A 17,934-nucleotide genomic window follows, 5' to 3' on the forward strand; every position below is an offset into this window, starting at 1 on the left:
GAATGGCTTATGAGGTTGGGATCGTGATATTTTTGAGACTCTTTGATTTCCTGAAGAGGTCAAAAGGCCTTCCAGGTGGTCCTCCTCCATCTTGAACAGCCACAGATCAAGGATTCCCACAAATTAATTATGCTGTTACATTTTCATAAAGGGCAGCCATAAAGCATTTTGTGCATTCTGCAAGATCTGGAGCCTTGATGCCACTCTGTTCATCTGGGAGAAACCAATGCCTATGGTTTACGTAATCCTGTCAATTAATTTGCAGAATTTTACAAAGAGAGCAGTTGGTTTATGTTTATTGTTGTCACGTGTTTGCAATACTGGGAAAAGCTTTAACTTGCATGCTATCCAATCAAATCACATAATACATCACAAGTAGAAAAGGTAGAGTGAAGGGAAAGATGGCAGACTGCAAAATATATTTCTCAGTATTGTCATGCAACAGTTCCAGAGAAAATGAACTAGGTTGGAGAATCGGGACTGTATCTAGCTTATCGAAGGACCATTCAGTAGTCTGTTAACTGTGGGGAACAGTGGCTGTTGTTTCAATGAGATTGGTCCACAAAGAATTGTTGGTAATCTTACGCCCAAGAATCCTTTGAACTTTGGCACTATTGATGATGATTGGGGCATGTATTCTATCCTGAAGTCGAGAACTAGCTTTTCATCTTGTGACATTGAAGGGGATGTTGTTAATTTGACACTAAGTTACAAGGTACTCTTTCTCCTTCCTGTACTCTGTCTCCTCATTGTTCATGACCAGACAGCGGTGTCATCTGCAAACTTATAGATGCGTCATTAATGACACATTTGATTAAGCATCGACAAACTTGTGGAGCCTGTTGCAAGTAGTACCTGTCTCTGGGACATTAAGGAGAGCAGGAATTACTGTTGCACAGTGGACCAAACAGTTAGTCTCAGATTGGAGTCTGTATCTTCAATTACTCATTCCTTCACACAACAGAAATCACTGCCTGTGTTTTCCTCCAATGGGTTTTTCCAGACATATGGAAATATATTCCCATTTTCCAAGGCTCATTATGGAAATGTTTTGCAGGAGTGTGCTGTACTTGAGGGAGCAGTGACATGTTAAGAGAGGAACTTCAAGGATAAAACACAAAGTGTTGGAATAACTCAGTCTCTGGCATGCACAAGTGATGACACAGGTTTGTTTGATCCCGATCCCAATTTTTCCAAATTATGTCAAGTTTATTGTTGTATGCATGTACGATGTAGATACAATGAAAGGCTACTTTGCAGAAGCATAACAGGTTTAGAGACGGATATACATAAAACTAATTATGTAGAAATTCTGTAAGACTGCTGCGAGAAGACTGTGCAACTCTACAAGACATCAGTCAAATTACGTTGTTATGAAACGTCTACGGTTGTGCAATAGGAATCACGGTTGCATTAGGATTGCACATATGATTTCAAGAATATAGTTGTCAGAAAGTAGCAGATCCTGATCCTGGTGGTGAGACTTCAGGCTTCAGTATCTCCTACCTGATTGTAGCAGCAAGATGAGAGAACAGCCCGGATGAATGGGAACCTTGATGACCAATGTCGCCTTCTTGAGGTGGGTTCTCATGTAGATGCTATTGATGGTGGGGAGGTGTGTGCCTGTGATGGACTGGGTCGAGTCCACCACACCATGCAGCCTCTTGCATTCCTCTGCATTGGATTGCCTTAGCAGGCCATGATGCAACCAGTCAGGATACTTTCTACAGTACATCTGCACAAGTTTGTTAAGAGTTCAGCTGGAGGTTATTGTTGCAGCACCACTCAACCAATTTCCCTCTCTCTCACATCCAGTTGCAAAGGAAGGCACAGAGAACCAGGTACTGGGCCTTACTGGTAATTTGGAGGGGATGATAGTGTTGAATGCCAAGCCGTAGTTGATGAATAGCTGTCTGACATGTATTCTCGGTGGTCTACAGCAGATGCAGAGCTAGTGAGATGGCATCTACTTTTGACCAGCTTTGACAGTTCACAAACTGAAGTGGATCCAAGTCATAGAACATAGAAAATAGATGCTGGAGGAGGTCATTTGGCCCTTCGAGCCAGCACCGCCATTCATTGTGATCATGGCTGATCATCTACAATCAGTAACCTGTGCCTGCCTTCTCCCCATATCCCTTGATTCCACTATCCCCTAGAGCTCTGTCTAACATTTGTGAGGCAAGAGTGGATTTGCACCCTAGCCAACCTTTGTAGGAACTTTATTACCGTGAATCTGAGTGCTACCAGATGGAAGTCAGTGAGGTAGATCACAGTGGCCTTCTTAAACATGGGAACGATAGATCCAATGTTGGATCAGGTGGGAACCTTGACCACAGATGCAAGAGGTTGAGGATATTCCTGAATTCTCAAAGTAGTTACTCGACACAGGTTTTTCGTACTTAGCCATGAACACTGTCTGGACTGGATGCTTGAAGTGAACTCACTTTCTTGAAGGAAAATCTGCCAATGACTTCAGAGACCAAGATCACAAGGAAGAGCCAACAGCAATTATGTTATCAAAGAACAGGAATGTTCAATATCCTCAGACATATTGTCAAAGTATACCTGTGGAGTGAAATGGTGAAAAGGAAGGATCTCACCAAGGACCTGGTCGGTCTCAGAAACCACAGATCTATTTAGTTTTCATGTGGGAAAAAAAATTTCATGTCAGCATGCATCATTAGAAAAGGGCAAAAAGGGAAAAAAAAGTGGACAAAATTTTGTACAAACCAACAGCAAGCATGGCTTCATAATTCCGCTTCACGTTCTTATAACGGAGCTTCTCCCAGTCACTTATTTCTTCAAACTCTTCCTTGGAAAAATAGCCAGCAATGTCTTTGAACTTGTCAGCATCCTGGAAAAACAAACATTGTATCTGATTCACTTTGGTGCATAATCTGTAATCATCAGATATTAATTCCAAAACAGATTTTGAAAATATAATTTAAAAAATTTAATACAGGACAATTCCAGGATAAAGAATCACAACTTAAAATTAAAGGGTAACTTCTTCAGGATAGAAATTAGATATTTCTTCACGCAGAATATAGTGAGTTTTTTTCTACGGTTGAAAGAAATCAGCTGTTAATTACATTCCAGGAAGATCAACACATTATTGATTCCAAGAAGTAATAAACCATATCACAGTAAGAGAGGAAACTGCATTTATAGTGCAGGTCTGGCGTGATCTGCCTGAAAGGTCCAGACCCAAAATGTTGCCTGTCAAGATTCAAGATTGCAGCTTCCAGCCAACAGACATTAGTGTCTACATTTCTGGCAATGAAGACAGTGACAATCATGGACTTCCCCCACACTGAAGTCAGGAGCAGCACACAGTGGCTCCTGCAAAACCACTATTGTAAAAAAAATAAAATTGCCCGAGATAATAATCAGCAAGTCAGGCAGCATCTGTGGAGGTAGAAACGGAGTCAATATTTCAGGTTAATATTCTTTCCTCACAGCTGGGGAAAGTTGCCAGATGGAGACAGACAACTAGAAGGATGAGGAAGATGGTCTGAATGGCCTCCCAGATCAATATTAATGTCAGTGATCCACTTCAGAGCCCAGGGAGCTCATCCACTCCTCACAGGCACCAATTCCTGGGGGTGGTGATGATCTGTGAAGGAGCTCCCTGGCATTTTCCCCGTTCCCAGGCTCCCAAGAGGACATTTATCTGGCATCTTCTGCCCACTCTCCAAGTCAAAGCTCCCTGGAGTCTCACCTCTGAGCCCCGCATCCCAGACATGGTCTTATCTCCTTCAGCAGCACCTCGGTCTCCCTTCCTGAGCTCAGCCACTCACTTCACAGCTCACCTCGACTAAATCTCACCTCGGCAACACCCCACCTCGACTAAACCCACCTTCACTAAACCCCACCTCGACTAAATCTCACCTCGGCAACACCCCACCTCGACTAAACCCCACCTCGACGAAACCCCACCTCGGCTAAACCTGACACCTCGACTAAATCCTCGCCTTGACTAAACTTTACCTCACTAAACGTCGCCCCTCAACTAAACACACCTCACTACTATATTTCACCTCACACCTAAACCCCTCACCTCCACTAAACCTCACGACTAATCTTCTTCTCACTCTTAAACCTCACCTCGACTAAACTTTTCCCTCGACTAAACTTTAACTCAAACCTCACTAAACCCTACCTCACTAAACCGCCTTGGCTAAACCCCACCTCACCTCAACTAAACCTCACCTCGTCTAAACCTCGCCTCAACTAAATCTCAATTAACTAAATTTCACTAAACCTTAAAACTCACTGAATCTCATCTCACTAAACTGCACAAGACTAAACTTTACCTCACTAAACCTCACCTCACTAAACCGCCTTGGCTAAACCCCCCCTCACCTCAACTAAACCTCCCACCTCACGACTAAAAGTTACCTCAACCAAACCTCACCTCGTCTAAACCTTACCTCAACTAAATCTCAATTAACTAAATTTCATTAATGCGCAAAACTCACTGAATCTCACCTCACTAAACTGAGCAAGACTAAACTTTACCTCAACTAAACCTCCCACCTCACCACTAAACTCCACCTCACCACTAAACTCCACCCCACCACTAAACTCCACCTCACCACTAAACTCCACCTCACCACTAAACTCCACCTCACACCTAATCCCCGCCTCTCTCCCGCTATTTATCCCAGGGAGCTTTGACATGGAGAGTGGGCAGAGGATGCCGGATAAATGTCCTCTCGGGAGCCTGGGAACAGGGAAAATGCTGCTGCTCCTGCTATCCCCCCCCGCCCCGCTCGCTCTGCCTCTCGCAGTGTAATCAGTGTTGTGGGGGAAGTGTGTGTGATGATACCATTAAAATGCAGAATATGTCTCATCTATCAATTCACAGATTTTTGTTATTTTTCTTTTAAAATGATTTCCGCAAGTTTCTGCCCACTAAAATGGCGTCATGACGTACTACAATTTTTATGGTCGAGTGGTCAACCTTGTTCCTCTAGTATCTTTGGTTGAGGTAAAGTTTAGTGGAGGCTAGGATTGGGTGTGAGGTGACGTTTAGTTGAGGCTGGGTTTAGTCGAGGTGTGGGGTTTAGTCGAGGCGAGGGGTTTGGTCGCGGCGAGGGGTTTGGTCGAGGAGGGGTTTGGTCGAGGCGAGGGGCTTGGTCGAGGCGAGGGGCTTGGTCGAGGCGAGGGGCTTGGTCGAGGCGAGGGGCTTAGTCGAGGCGAGGGGCTTGGTCGATGTGAGAAACAGGATGATTAAACCACCAGGGACAGGACGATTGAACTACCACTCTACCAGGGACAGGGCTATTAAACCGCCAGGGACAGGATGATTGAACTACCACTCTACCAAGGACAGGGCTATTAAACCGTCAGGGACAGGATGGTTGAACTACCACTCAACCAGGGACAGGGCTATTAAACCGTCAGGGACAGGATGATTGAACTACCACCGAGTTCGTTGGGGCACTGATAATGTGGTACAGGGATAGAGGCAGGCTGGACAAAGGGCCGTAAATTTAGGAGAGTGTCTAAGCAGCAGGGATGGGTTGAAATGGGTCATGAAGGTAACTAATGGTCATGTGGATAACTACTGCGCTTGCTCAATGAGGTAAATGAATATTGCAAATACGCCCCTGATCGGGGAACTGCCAATTGCCATGCACATACAATGTATGATCTGGGGGGGGTACCCGGGGCGGTACAGAATATTGTGCACCTCAGCGCTCTGATTGGAAGGAGCCCGAAGGGGAGGGGGATTCAGCAAAAGGGAGGGAGATTCAACAAAGTTGTACTGTATAAAGAGAAGGCACTGTCTTTGTCTCGGTTTGGAGAGGCACCCGGCTCTGCAGACTCGTGGATAAACTTGTCTTGTTTCCACGACTTTGTCTCTGGCATCGTGATTGTGAGCACTCACATTTACATCTCACAAGCTTGGGGGCTCGTCCGGGATCGCCACTTCGGCCGCTTGGCGGAGGCGCGGAAGGAAGGGAAGGTGCACCCTGCTGATTTCAGCAGTCCCTGATCTCCTTGCTTGCCATCAGCGGTTTGAGCGAGTGATATCCGGACAAGAGACTCGTGGAAACAAGAGGGAATCCGGAGAAAGGAAGGGATCAATCGAGCAATTTCAGTGCACAGGACCCGGGTAAGAAAATTGACTATTAAATATTACTCGGGCGATTGGGTTCTGTCGGACGGGAGAGGTCGGTCAGGGAGGATGGGTAATTCTTGTGTTAAGAATAATAACATAACAGAGCTTTATTTGTCGTTCGGTACCGAAGTACCGAACGAAACTACATAGCAGTCATAGAAAAAAAAAAGAACACAAGACACACGACCCCAACACAAACGTCCATCACAGTGACTCCAAACACCCCCTCACTGTGATGGAGGCAACAAAACTTCCACTCTCTTCCCCACGCCCACGGATAGACAGCTCGTCCCCGACCGACCCGCACAGTCCCCGCACCGGGCGCTGAAACGTCTCGCGGCCGAACCGGGCGATGAAAGGCCCGCGACCAAGCCTTGCGCAGCTAAGTCCCGCAGCCGAGCCGCACCAGCGGTGAAAAGTCCCGCAGCCGAGCCGCACCGGGCGGTGTTAAGTCCCGCAGCCGAGCCGCACCAGCGGTGAAAAGTCCCGCAGCCGAGCCGCACCGGGCGGTGTTCAGTCCCGCAGCCGAGTTGCACCGGGCGGTGTTAAGCCCCGCAGCCGAGCTGCACCGGGCGATGTAAAGTCCCGCAGCCGAGTTGCACCGGGCGGTGTTAAGCCCCGCAGCCGAGCTGCACCGGGCGATGTAAGTCCAGCGGCCAAGCCGCACCGGGATGTAAAGTCCAGCGGCCAAGCCGCACCGGGATGTCAAGTCCAGCGGCCAAGCCGCACCGGGATGTAAAGTCCAGCGGCCGAGCCGCACCGGGGGATGTTAGGCCCCGCAGCCGAGCCGCACCCCGCGCCGTGAGGAAGAGAAAAGTTCCCCACACCCACCCACCCACACCCACCCCCCACACACCACCACCCCCTCCCACACATACACAACCAAAAAAATATATATAAAAATCATCCCAACACCGACACTCAACAAAAAAAAGACGGACAGACTGCTAGTCAGCCGCTGCCGTTAGGCGCCGCCACGTGAGCGAGTGATAAAAAATGTGCCAAGGAAAAGGGACCAAGGGAAGAGGGTCCCCACATTCCGCCCGATAGTCCGTTGGGGCGAATGTTACAACTCTGGGGAGAAGGAGGCACAGGGGGTAAAAATAAGGAGACTATGATTAAATTCTGTTATTTTGATTGGCCAAAGGAACCAATAAAAGGGAGTTCAGTCTGGTGGCCATGACTGGGCTCCGATGAGGATTGGGTACGGCAGGCATTAAACGTGTTTGTCAATTCAAAAGCTTTACCCAATCTGGAGGAAAGTTGTTATGTAGGCTGTTGGGTTCCTCAGGTACGTTTACTAGAATTGGCAGGTAAACAAGAACCAAATGTTCCCAAATGGGATCCCTTGGAACATTTGCCACCACCATACGTGGTCCCAACGCCTCCCCTTTCCGGGTCTATACCCGAACAACCAAGGGAAGACGGAGGGGAGACGTCAGGTGGAGGAGGACAGGGAGCGGCAGAGAATCTGCCTTCCCTAGAACTCCGTAGATCCCGTCGAATAGAGGAAAGGAAGGGTGAAACTTCAACTGCATATCCCTTGAGGGAGGTCCCCATGGGCGGACAAGGAGGGGGATTCGGATTTGTAAACGTTCCCCTGACCAGTACGGAGGTTAGGAATTTAAAAAAGGATATGAAGGGTTTGCTGGAAGATCCCTTGGGGTTAGCAGAGCAACTCGACCAGTTTTTGGGCCCAAATATATATACCTGGGACGAACTGATGTCCATTATGGGAAATCTGTTCGACTCTGCAGAAAGACAAATGATTAGACAGGTCGGAATTAAAATTTGGGAGCGATCCGGGCATCATCCAGCTGTTGCGGGGAACGTGAAGTACCTGATTGCCTTGCCCAATTGGGACAAGCAGTCCGAAGAGGGTCGGAAAAGCATGAGAGAACTCCGGGAAATAATAATAAAAGGAATAAGGGAGGCCGTGCATAAGGGACAAAATTTTGAGCGAGCATTTGAGAACCAGCAGGCAAAGGACGAGGCCCCCACTAACTTCCTACGAAGGTTAAGAAAGAACATGCAGCAATATTCAGGGGTTGACCCGGAGTCAGACGCCGGGCAACAACTCTTGAGGGCGAATTTTGTAACCAAATCCTGGCCCGATGTCCGGAAGAAATTAGAAAAAATAGAGGATTGGAATGAGAAACCATTAAATCTATTATTAACAGAGGCACAGAAAGTATATGTGCGGCGGGATGAGGTTTGAAGGTTAATTGGCTGGGTAAATGTAAAAAATTGTCCCTAGTGGGTGTAGGATAGTGTTAATGTACGGGGATCGCTGGGCGGCGCGGACTTGGTGGGCCGAAAAGGCCTGTATCCGCGCTGTATATATATGATATGATATGATATGAAAGGCAGAAGGGGAAAGCCAAAATGATGATGCAGGCCGTAAAGCAAGTGGTTGAGCAGGACCGAGAAGGGGAAAGACGGAAAGAGACCTATAGGGGAAGAGGAAGAGGAAGAGGAATAAGGGGAAGAATGGGAAGCGAGAGAAGAGATATAGGACGCGATGGGGCATGGAGAACAGGACCTTCTAGGTATTATCACTGCAATGGGGAAGGACATTTCAAAAGAGAGTGCCCTAAACTAAGGAGAGAGGTTCAGTCATCTGCCCTGATGGAAGAGGAATAGGGGGGTCAGGGGTTCCCCTCCTTGGGGTTAACAGGACACAAACGGGAACCCCTAGTAAATTTAAAACTCGGACTCCAAGGAGAAGACACAGTGTTTATGGTAGATTCGGGGGCTGAAAGATCAAGTGTGACCAGAATACCTGAAGGGATGGCGACCGGAAAAGGGCATGTGCAGATTTCTGGAGTAGGAGGGAAAGTGATGGCGGCCCCGGAGATAGAAGGAGTAAAAGTCAAATACGAAAATAGGGAGGCGGTAGAAGATTTGATTCTAGTTCCACAGGCTGGAGTAAACTTAATGGGACGGGATCTGCAGATCCAGTTGGGAATAGGAGCGGCACCTGTGGAAGGGCGGATAGTGGTCCAATTATATAAACTAAAAGAAGAAGATGAACAGAGGATCAATGATCAGGTCTGGGCTAGGGAAGGAAATAGAGGGGGGCTGAGGATACCACCCCTCCGGATAGCCCTCCGGGAAGGGTATGACGTGGTGCGAGTCAGGCAATACCCTATCTCCATCGAGGGCCGAAAGGGACTCCAGCCAATCATTGAAAATCTATTGAAGGAGGGAGTATTGGAAAGTTGCATGTCCCCTTATAATAGCCCTATCTTACCCGTACGAAAGACAGACGGAACATTCCGGCTTGTACAGGACCTCCGAGAACTAAATAAGGTGGTCCGGACTAGGTATCCTGTGGTCCCTAACCCAAACACGATTATGGGACGGATACCCCCCAGTCACAATTGGTTCAGTGTCGTGGATCTAAAAGATGCATTCTGGAGTTGTCCCTTGGATGAGGGGAGCCGAGACTTGTTCGCTTTTGAATGGGAAAACCCAGGAACGGGTAGAAAGCAACAGTATCGCTGGAAAGTACTTCCTCAGGGATTTACTGAATCTCCAAACCTGTTCGGTCAAATCTTGGGACAGGTGTTAGAGGAATACCCGTGTGTCCCCCGGATCCAGCTCCTGCAGTATGTGGATGACCTCCTGATCTCTGGAGAGGGAGAAGGGGAGGTGCGGGATACCACTATAATATTACTAAATTTCCTGGGAGAGAAGGGACTAAGGGTATCGAGGAATAAACTCCAGTTTGTGGAACAAGAGGTGAAGTACCTGGGCCACCTAATTAGTGGGGGAAAGCGAAGAATAAATCTTGAAAGAATCACAGGAATCACAGGCTTGCCGATGCCTCGGAATAAAAAGGAAATCAGAAAATTTCTGGGGCTAATTGGGTACTGTAGACTCTGGATCGATGACTATGCCAGACAAGTCCGGTTCTTGTATAACAAGCTAGGAGATGAGAAAGATAAGGTGGAATGGGACCCGAAAGAACAACAGGATTTCCATCAGCTAAAGAATAGCTTGATAACCGCTCCAGTTTTAGCCCTGCCATCAATAGGCCAGCCCTGCCATCTGTTTGTAAATGTGGAGGATGGGATAGCCCTCGGGGTATTGACTCAGAGGAGGGTGGGAAGCCGGCAGTCTGTGGCATTCTTATCAAAAATATTGGACCCAGTGTCACGAGGATGGCCTGTCTGTATACAGGCAGTGGCAGCCACAGCGGTCCTAGTAGAGGAGAGCAGGAAATTGACCTTTGGGGGGGTTTTGGTGGTCTCCACCCCACATACGGTGAGAACAATATTGGCACAGAAGTCTCAGAGGTGGTTGACAGACTCAAGGATATTAAAGTATGAAGCTATCCTGATGGAAAAGGATGATTTGACCCTAATTACGGACAAAAACTTCAATCCATCTCAGTTTTTGTACCCGCCCGAAGAAAAAGAAAAAGAGACAGAGAAGCCAGAACATGATTGTAGCGAAATAATAGAATTAGAGACCAAGAGTAGGGAGGACCTGGGGGAACAGCCTCTGGCTGAGGGAGGTCGATGGTTTATAGATGGGTCATCTCGGTGCATAGATGGGAAAAGACACAGTGGATACGCCATAATTGACGGGAATACATTAAGTGAAATAGAGGCTGGAAGATTACCTGGGAACTGGTCAGCCCAGTCCTGTGAGCTCTATGCCCTGATGCGGGCATTGGAGTTACTCGAAGGCCAAGAAGGCACCATATATACTGATTCGAAATATGCTTTTGGGGTGGTGCATACCTTTGGAAAGATTTGGAAGGAAAGGGGAATGATAACAGCCAGAGGAAAGGAGTTAGCACATGAACAGTTGATTGAAAAAACCTTGGAATCATTAGCAAAGCCAGAGCAAATAGCAGTAGTACATGTGGCGGGACACCAGGAGGGAAATTCTCTAGAGGCCCGGGGAAACAGAGCCGCGGACGAAATGGCAAAATGGGCGGCTTTACAGGGGACAGTAAAGATGATGTCTCTGATACCTCTCAGGGAAGGGATGGAGAAGATACCCGTGTTTTCCGAATTCGAGATAGGTAGGATGAATGAGTTGGGAGCAAAAATAGCAAAAGATGGACGGTGGTGGACGCCGGATGGGAAGCAACTGCTACATAAGGAGGTTATCAGAGAATTATTGGGGAGATTACATTCCCAGTCACACTGGGGGGCTCAGGCATTATGTGATACCCTTTTACGTACGTATGCTTGTAGGGGAATATATACTCTGGCTAAACAAGCAGTCTCAAGCTGTGTCATCTGTCAGAAGATAAATAAGAAAGTGATGAGGGCACAGTTAGCCATCAGACCATTCCAGAGACTACAGGTAGATTTTACTGAACTCCCTAGGGTACACAAATGGAAATACCTCCTAGTGGTAGTGGATCACTACTCGTTGGGTGGAAGCATTTCCCACAGTAAATGCCACTTCACAGGTGGTAGCCAAAATTCTATTGGAACAAATAATCCCGCGGTATGGAATCATCGAATCTCTCGATTCAGATCGAGGAACCCATTTCGCATCAAAAGCCCATTTGCTCATTTGTGATGCCCTGGGGATAAAATGGAAGTTGCATACTCCCTGGCACCCGCAGAGTTCAGGAATGGTGGAGAGGATGAATGGCACCCTAAAGACACAAATTACCAAACTAATGGAGGAGACTAGACTACCTTGGACTAAGTGCTTGCCAATAGCCTTGCTTAGAATTCGAACCGCCCCACGAAAGGATATAGCAGTATCCCCCTACGTAATGTTGTTTGGGTTACCTTATTTGGGAAAGATAGAAGGAATACCCACCTTAGAGGGAAGTGATGTTTTCTTAAGGAACTATCTATTGGCAGTATCTCGTTCTATTACAGAATTAAAAACCAAGGGGCTGCTGGCACAGAGTCCCCCTCTCGACTTTCCAATCCATTCTGTGAAGGCGGGAGACTGGGTTCTTGTGAAATCGTGGAAGGAGGAGAAGTTGCAACCCCGTTGGACTGGTCCGTATTTGGTATTGTTGACCACGGAGACGGCAGTGCGGACGAAAGAGAAAGGGTGGACACACGCAGCGCGAATAAAGGGACCAGTGGAACCTCCAGCTGAGGAGGACTGGACAGTAAGGCAAGGGAGGAAACCACTGACTCTGATCTTTGAGAAAGAACGATTGAACTAGAAGATTACAATGCAGTGCGTGGCACTGGTGCTCATGATGGTTGCCACTGTAAGTAAATGCATGGACAGCTGTGATAAATGTTACCGCCCCATCAGGTATGGCGGACAAATCATAAGGTCTTTTACCTATTATTCCGATGCGCCTGACGCATGTTATACCTTTAGGGCCAAGACCAGCTGTAAGGAGGGGGGGTAGAATACTACCTAGTGCAGAATTTGGGATACTCAGGGGCAAGGATAGGTAGCATCTGCCCCAAAGGAGAGAGATGGTTTTGCTTATGGAAAGCCGGACAATGGGGGATGGGGTCCCGGTTGGGGAAGGAACATCTAGACAGGCAAAAGGAAATCCTAATAAACTGGCTACGAGCAAAAGGGACAACCCGACCAGCCCCAACTAAGGGACCTCAAGTACATGTATCCTTGTACGAAGAGATACAGAAGCAGATAGAAATTTCTGAATTGGGAGGGAATCTCTTTGTGGACCTGGCTACCAGGATTGCTCAGACACTAAATGTCAAGGACTGCTGGGTTTGTGGAGGACCTCTTATGAGTTCTCAATGGCCTTGGAGGGGATCAACTGTCGAAGTGGGGGACCTATTTGGGTGGAACATCACGAAAGGGAGAGATCGGGGGCCCCAGGAATGGCTATTGACTGACGCTCCAATAGGGACGGAATGTATAGCTCGACCAAAGACTCAGGGGAGAGAAGAAGTAGGCTTTAGTCCTTGTCAACGCATCTTAACCTTGTGGGTGAACCAGACACGGACCTGGTGGCCTGAGGAACCTAAATGGTATCTGGCCAAAGAAGACTGGGGAAATTGTACAAACATCACCCCAGTCAGAGATAAAACAGGCAATGAAAGCCGAGTCTGGAACTGCACAGGGAACAACCCATATCAGGGGTTACCAGTTTTACGGGACCTCTGGGAGAGGGACACGGTCAGTGGACCTGCTCCAGAGGGATTACTCTGGATCTGTGGACATAAGGCCTACTCAATACTTCCGGGAAAATGGAGTGGAAAGTGTTTCATTGGGTTAGTGCAGCCGGGATTCTTTTTATTGCCAGCCGGGGGAGGACGAATGCTGGGCACTCCAGTGTTTGATGACCTACAAAGGGAAAAAAGAGAGTTGGAGATAGGAACCTGGGAGGATGATGAGTGGCCTCCGGCCCGAATCATTTCATATTATGGGCCAGCCACCTGGGCTCAGGATGGTTCCTGGGGATATCGTACCCCGGTCGGTGTACATGCTAAACCGGATAATACGCCTACAGGCTGTATTGGAGGTGATCACTAATCGAATGGCTGCCGCACTAGAGATGTTGGCAAAGCAGCAAACGCAGATGAGAACAGCAATATACCAAAATCGATTGGCCCTAGACTACCTCCTAGCCGAAGAAGGAGGGGTATGTGGGAAATTCAACCTCTCTAATTGTTGCCTGAATATTGACAATAACGGACAGGCAGTAATGGACATATCCGAAGGAATCCGGAAATTGGCGCATGTTCCAGTGCAAAAGTGGAACTCAATTATGGGCATTGGATGGTGGGATTCCCTCCTGGGAGGGTCATGGTGGAGAACGGTGGCACAGGTGATCTTATGTGCACTGGCTGGGCTGATCTTTATTCCCTGTTGTGTATCTTGTCTTAGGGAGCTCATAACTAGGAGCATAAGTCAGATGCAGGCTGTAGCAGTGCCAATGGGGACAAGAGGGGAGGTGCAGAGAATCATGATAATGCAGCCAGGGAAGGTTCTGGATTCCCAGAGTAAGGAAATTAGGAGAATGCTACATCAATTGGAGACAAAGGAGTTTGAAAATGGGGTTTAATCAGGGAATGCGTAGCAAAAGAAAAAGGATGGATTGTGAGAAACAGGATGATTAAACCACCAGGGACAGGACGATTGAACTACCACTCTACCAGGGACAAGGCTATTAAACCGCCAGGGACAGGATGATTGAACTACCACTCAATCAAGGACAGGGCTATTAAACCGTCAGGGACAGTATGGTTGAACTACCACTCAACCAGGGACAGGGCTATTAAACCGTCAGGGACAGGGTGATTCAACTACCACCGAGTTCGTTGGGGCACTGATAATGTGGTACAGGGATAGAGGCAGGCTGGACAAAGGGCCGTAAATTTAGGAGAGTGTCTAAGCAGCAGGGATGGGTTGAAATGGGTCATGAAGGTAACTAAGGGTCATGTGGATAACTACTGCGCTTGCTCAATGAGGTAAATGAATATTGCAAATACGCCCCTGATCGGGGAACTGCCAATTGCCATGCACATACAATGTATGATCTGGGGGGGGGGGGTACCCGGGGCGGTACAGAAGATTGTGCACCTCAGCGCTCTGATTGGAAGGAGCCCGAAGGGGAGGGGGATTCAGCAAAAGGGAGGGCCCTGGTGAGACCGCACCTGGAGTACTGTGCAGTTTTGGTCTCCAAATTTGAGGAAGGATATTCTTGCTATGGAGGGCGTGCAGCGTAGGTTCACTAGGTTAATTCCCGGAATGGCGGGACTGTCGTATGTTGAAAGGCTGGAGCGATTGGGCTTGTATACACTGGGATTTAGAAGGATGAGGGGGGATCTTATTGAAACATATAAGATAATTAGGGGATTGGACCCATTAGAGGCAGGAAACATGTTCCCAATGTTGGGGGAGTCCAGAACCAGGGGCCACAGTTTAAGAATAAGGGGTAGGCCATTTAGAACGGAGATGAGGAAGAACTTTTTCAGTCAGAGAGTGGTGAAGGTGTGGAATTCTCTGCCTCAGAAGGCAGTGGAGGCCAGTTCGTTGGATGCTTTCAAGAGAGAGCTGGATAGAGCTCTTAAGGATAGCGGAGTGAGGGGGTATGGGGAGAAGGCAGGAACGGTGTACTGATTGAGAGTGATCAGCCATGATCGCATTGAATGGCGGTGCTGGCTCGAAAGGCTGAATGGCCTACTCCTGCACCTATTGCCTATTGAAGGGGAGGGGATTCAGCAAAAGGGAGGGAGATTCAACAAACTTGTACTGTATAAAGAGAAGGCACTGTCTTTGTCTCGGTGTGTCTCGGTTTGGAGAGGCACCCGGCTCTGCAGACTCGTGAATAAACTTGTCTTGTTTCCACGACTTTGTCTCTGGCATCGTGATTGTGAGCACTCACATTTACATCTCACAGTCGAGGAGGGGTTTAGTCGAGGCGAAGGGTTTAGTCGAAGCGAGGGGTTTAGTCGAGGCGAGGGGTTTAGTCGAGGCGAGGGGTTTTATACTGGACTCGCCGAATGTCCCTATCCGGCTATCTAGCAAGCTAAACAATTGACCCAATAAAGACCAGTAGAGACGAGCTGTCGTTTGATGCTTTACTGAATGCAAATGTGAAACTGTAACGTTTAGGCACAAAAAGAAATAACATAGGGTTTAGTTACATTATACGTTTAGTATAGGAACATATAAAGATGATGTCACTAAACATAATTACTTACAGACATTGCGTCTAACAAACTCTGTGACGAAGGATGGCAGCAGATTACACACAGATGAATCACACTCTCTACACCATGAGGGTTCCCTTTCTGACCTGCACTTCCTGTTTATGACAACTTCCTGTCTATTGTAGCAATCATAGGGATTGGTCCTGACAGTCGAACCCTCGGATTGGCCAGCACGGTCACATGGTGGTGCAACCATAGAGATTGGTCCTGAGAGTCGAACCCGCTGATTGGCCAGCTAGGTCAGGTGGTGGTTTTGGAGCCCAAAAACCAGGCAGTGGGAAGAGAACTTCGATGTGAACAGTTTGAGTTAATGGTTGTCTGTAATCTCGTTTGTTATCCTTTGTAATTGAATATTGCTGCCGCAATAAACTTCTTTAACAAAGTACAAGCCTCCAGACTCGCCATACTAATCCCTTAACAATCTTATATGTTTCAATAAGATCCCTCTCATCCTTCTAAATTCCAGAGTATACAAGCCTAGTCTTTCAACATACGACAGTCCCACCATTCCGGGGGATTAACCTGGTGAACCTACGCTGCACGCCCTCAATAGCAAGAATGTCCTTCCTCAAATTTGGAGACCAAAACTGCACACAGTACTCCAGGTGCGGTCTCACTAGGGCCCTGTACAACTGCAGAACTCCCCCTTCTCCTGTTACTCTCAATCCCCCTCTCTCTGTGTACTGTTACTTTCACTACCCCTCTCTCTGTGTACTGTTACCCCCTCTCCCCCTGTTCTGTTAGTCTCACTCCCCCACTCCCCCTGTACTGTTATTGTGGGAAGAACTGACCTGTTGTGCCTTGTGATGAACATGGGCAGCACGGTGGCTCGGCGGTAGAGTTGCTGCCTCACAGCTTACTTCTGCGACGAGGAAGAGACCGTGTACCATTTGTACTTACAGTGTGAGAGGTTGCAGCCCGTGTTCGAGTGTCTAAAGGGGCTGCTCCCCAAGTTTTGGCTCCATTTTAGTCCTGTGCTCCTGATTTTTGGGCACCCGGTACAGAGGGGGGGAGGGTCGGGAGGGACGGTGGGCCCTCCCTGTCGGTCTGCTCCTGGGCCTGGCCAAGATGGCCATTTGCGGGTCCAGGCAGCGGGTAGTCGACGGCCGCACCGGGGTCGGCTACCTGCCCCTCTTCCGGGCCAACGTCCGTGCCCGCGTGTCCCTGGAGAGGGAACACGTGGTGTCCATGGGGCCGCTGGAGGCCTTCCGTGAACGCTGGTCGCCGCGGGACGTCGAGTGTATTATTGATAAAGTTGGCAATGTATTAGTTTGATGTTTGTTTGTTTGTAAACTGCCAATATCGGCAGCCTTTGATCGTGTTACCCTTTTGTATGTTTGTTTTGTTTTCTGAATAAAAGCTTTTGTATATATTTTTAAAAAGAGACCCGTGTTTGATCCTGACTACTGGTGTTGTCTGTACGGGGTTTATACGCTATCTCTGTGACCGCGTGGGTTTTCTCCGGGTGCTCCGGTTTCCTCCCACACTCCAAAAACGTGCAGGTTTGTAGGTTAATTGGCTGCAGTAAATTGTCCCTCATGGTGTAGGATAGTGCTTGTGTGTGGGGAGATACATGGGGGGTGATCGCTGGTCAGCGTGGACTCGTTGAGACAAAGGGCCTGTTTCCACGCTCCATCTCTAAAGCCTAAAATAAAGAATACTTAATTCCAGTCAAGTTTCCTATCAGTGCAAGACTAAACTGTTTAAATGTTGGGATAGTCCCTGCCTCAACTACCTCCTCTGGCAGCTTGTTCCACACATCCGTGGGCTGAATGGCCTAATTCTGCTCCTATCACTTATGACCTTGGTCAGCTTGACGGCAGCTGAATCCAATGCCCTCCATTAGAGTCGGAAGACGGGTCCCGACCCGAAACATCGCCTATCCATGTCCCCCACAGATGCGGCCTGACCCGCTGAGTTACTCCAGCGCTGTGTATTTTATTTGTAATCCAGCATCTGCAGTTCCTTGTGTCTCCCCTCCATTTCCTGACGCTGCCCTCGCCCTCCCTCCCGCCCGCACTCACCGGGGTCCCACACATACACGCACTCGTCGCACACCACGGGAACCTCACGGCGGCCGGAGGAGCAGGGACCATGTCACAAGCGCATCGGACACAGACTGGGGAAACAGCTTGCATGAGCCGCGTGTGTATTGATGCAGCGCTG

The 17,934-nt window shown here is 48.3% G+C and overlaps 1 protein-coding gene across 1 annotated transcript in view; it reads right to left on the reverse strand.

Annotated features, from left to right (window-relative positions):
* The window catches only part of LOC144612202 (uncharacterized), a 66,737-nt gene that overhangs the window by 27,597 nt on the left and 21,206 nt on the right, over window positions 1-17,934 (reverse strand). The window contains exon 7 of the mRNA XM_078431758.1: window positions 140-247. Coding sequence (XP_078287884.1) covers window positions 140-247 — 108 coding nt within the window. The remainder of the gene's footprint in view (window positions 1-139; window positions 248-17,934) is intronic.

This window comes from Rhinoraja longicauda, chromosome 43 (genome assembly GCF_053455715.1).
Source record: "Rhinoraja longicauda isolate Sanriku21f chromosome 43, sRhiLon1.1, whole genome shotgun sequence".
In the NCBI taxonomy this organism is placed as follows: domain Eukaryota; kingdom Metazoa; phylum Chordata; class Chondrichthyes; order Rajiformes; family Arhynchobatidae; genus Rhinoraja; species Rhinoraja longicauda.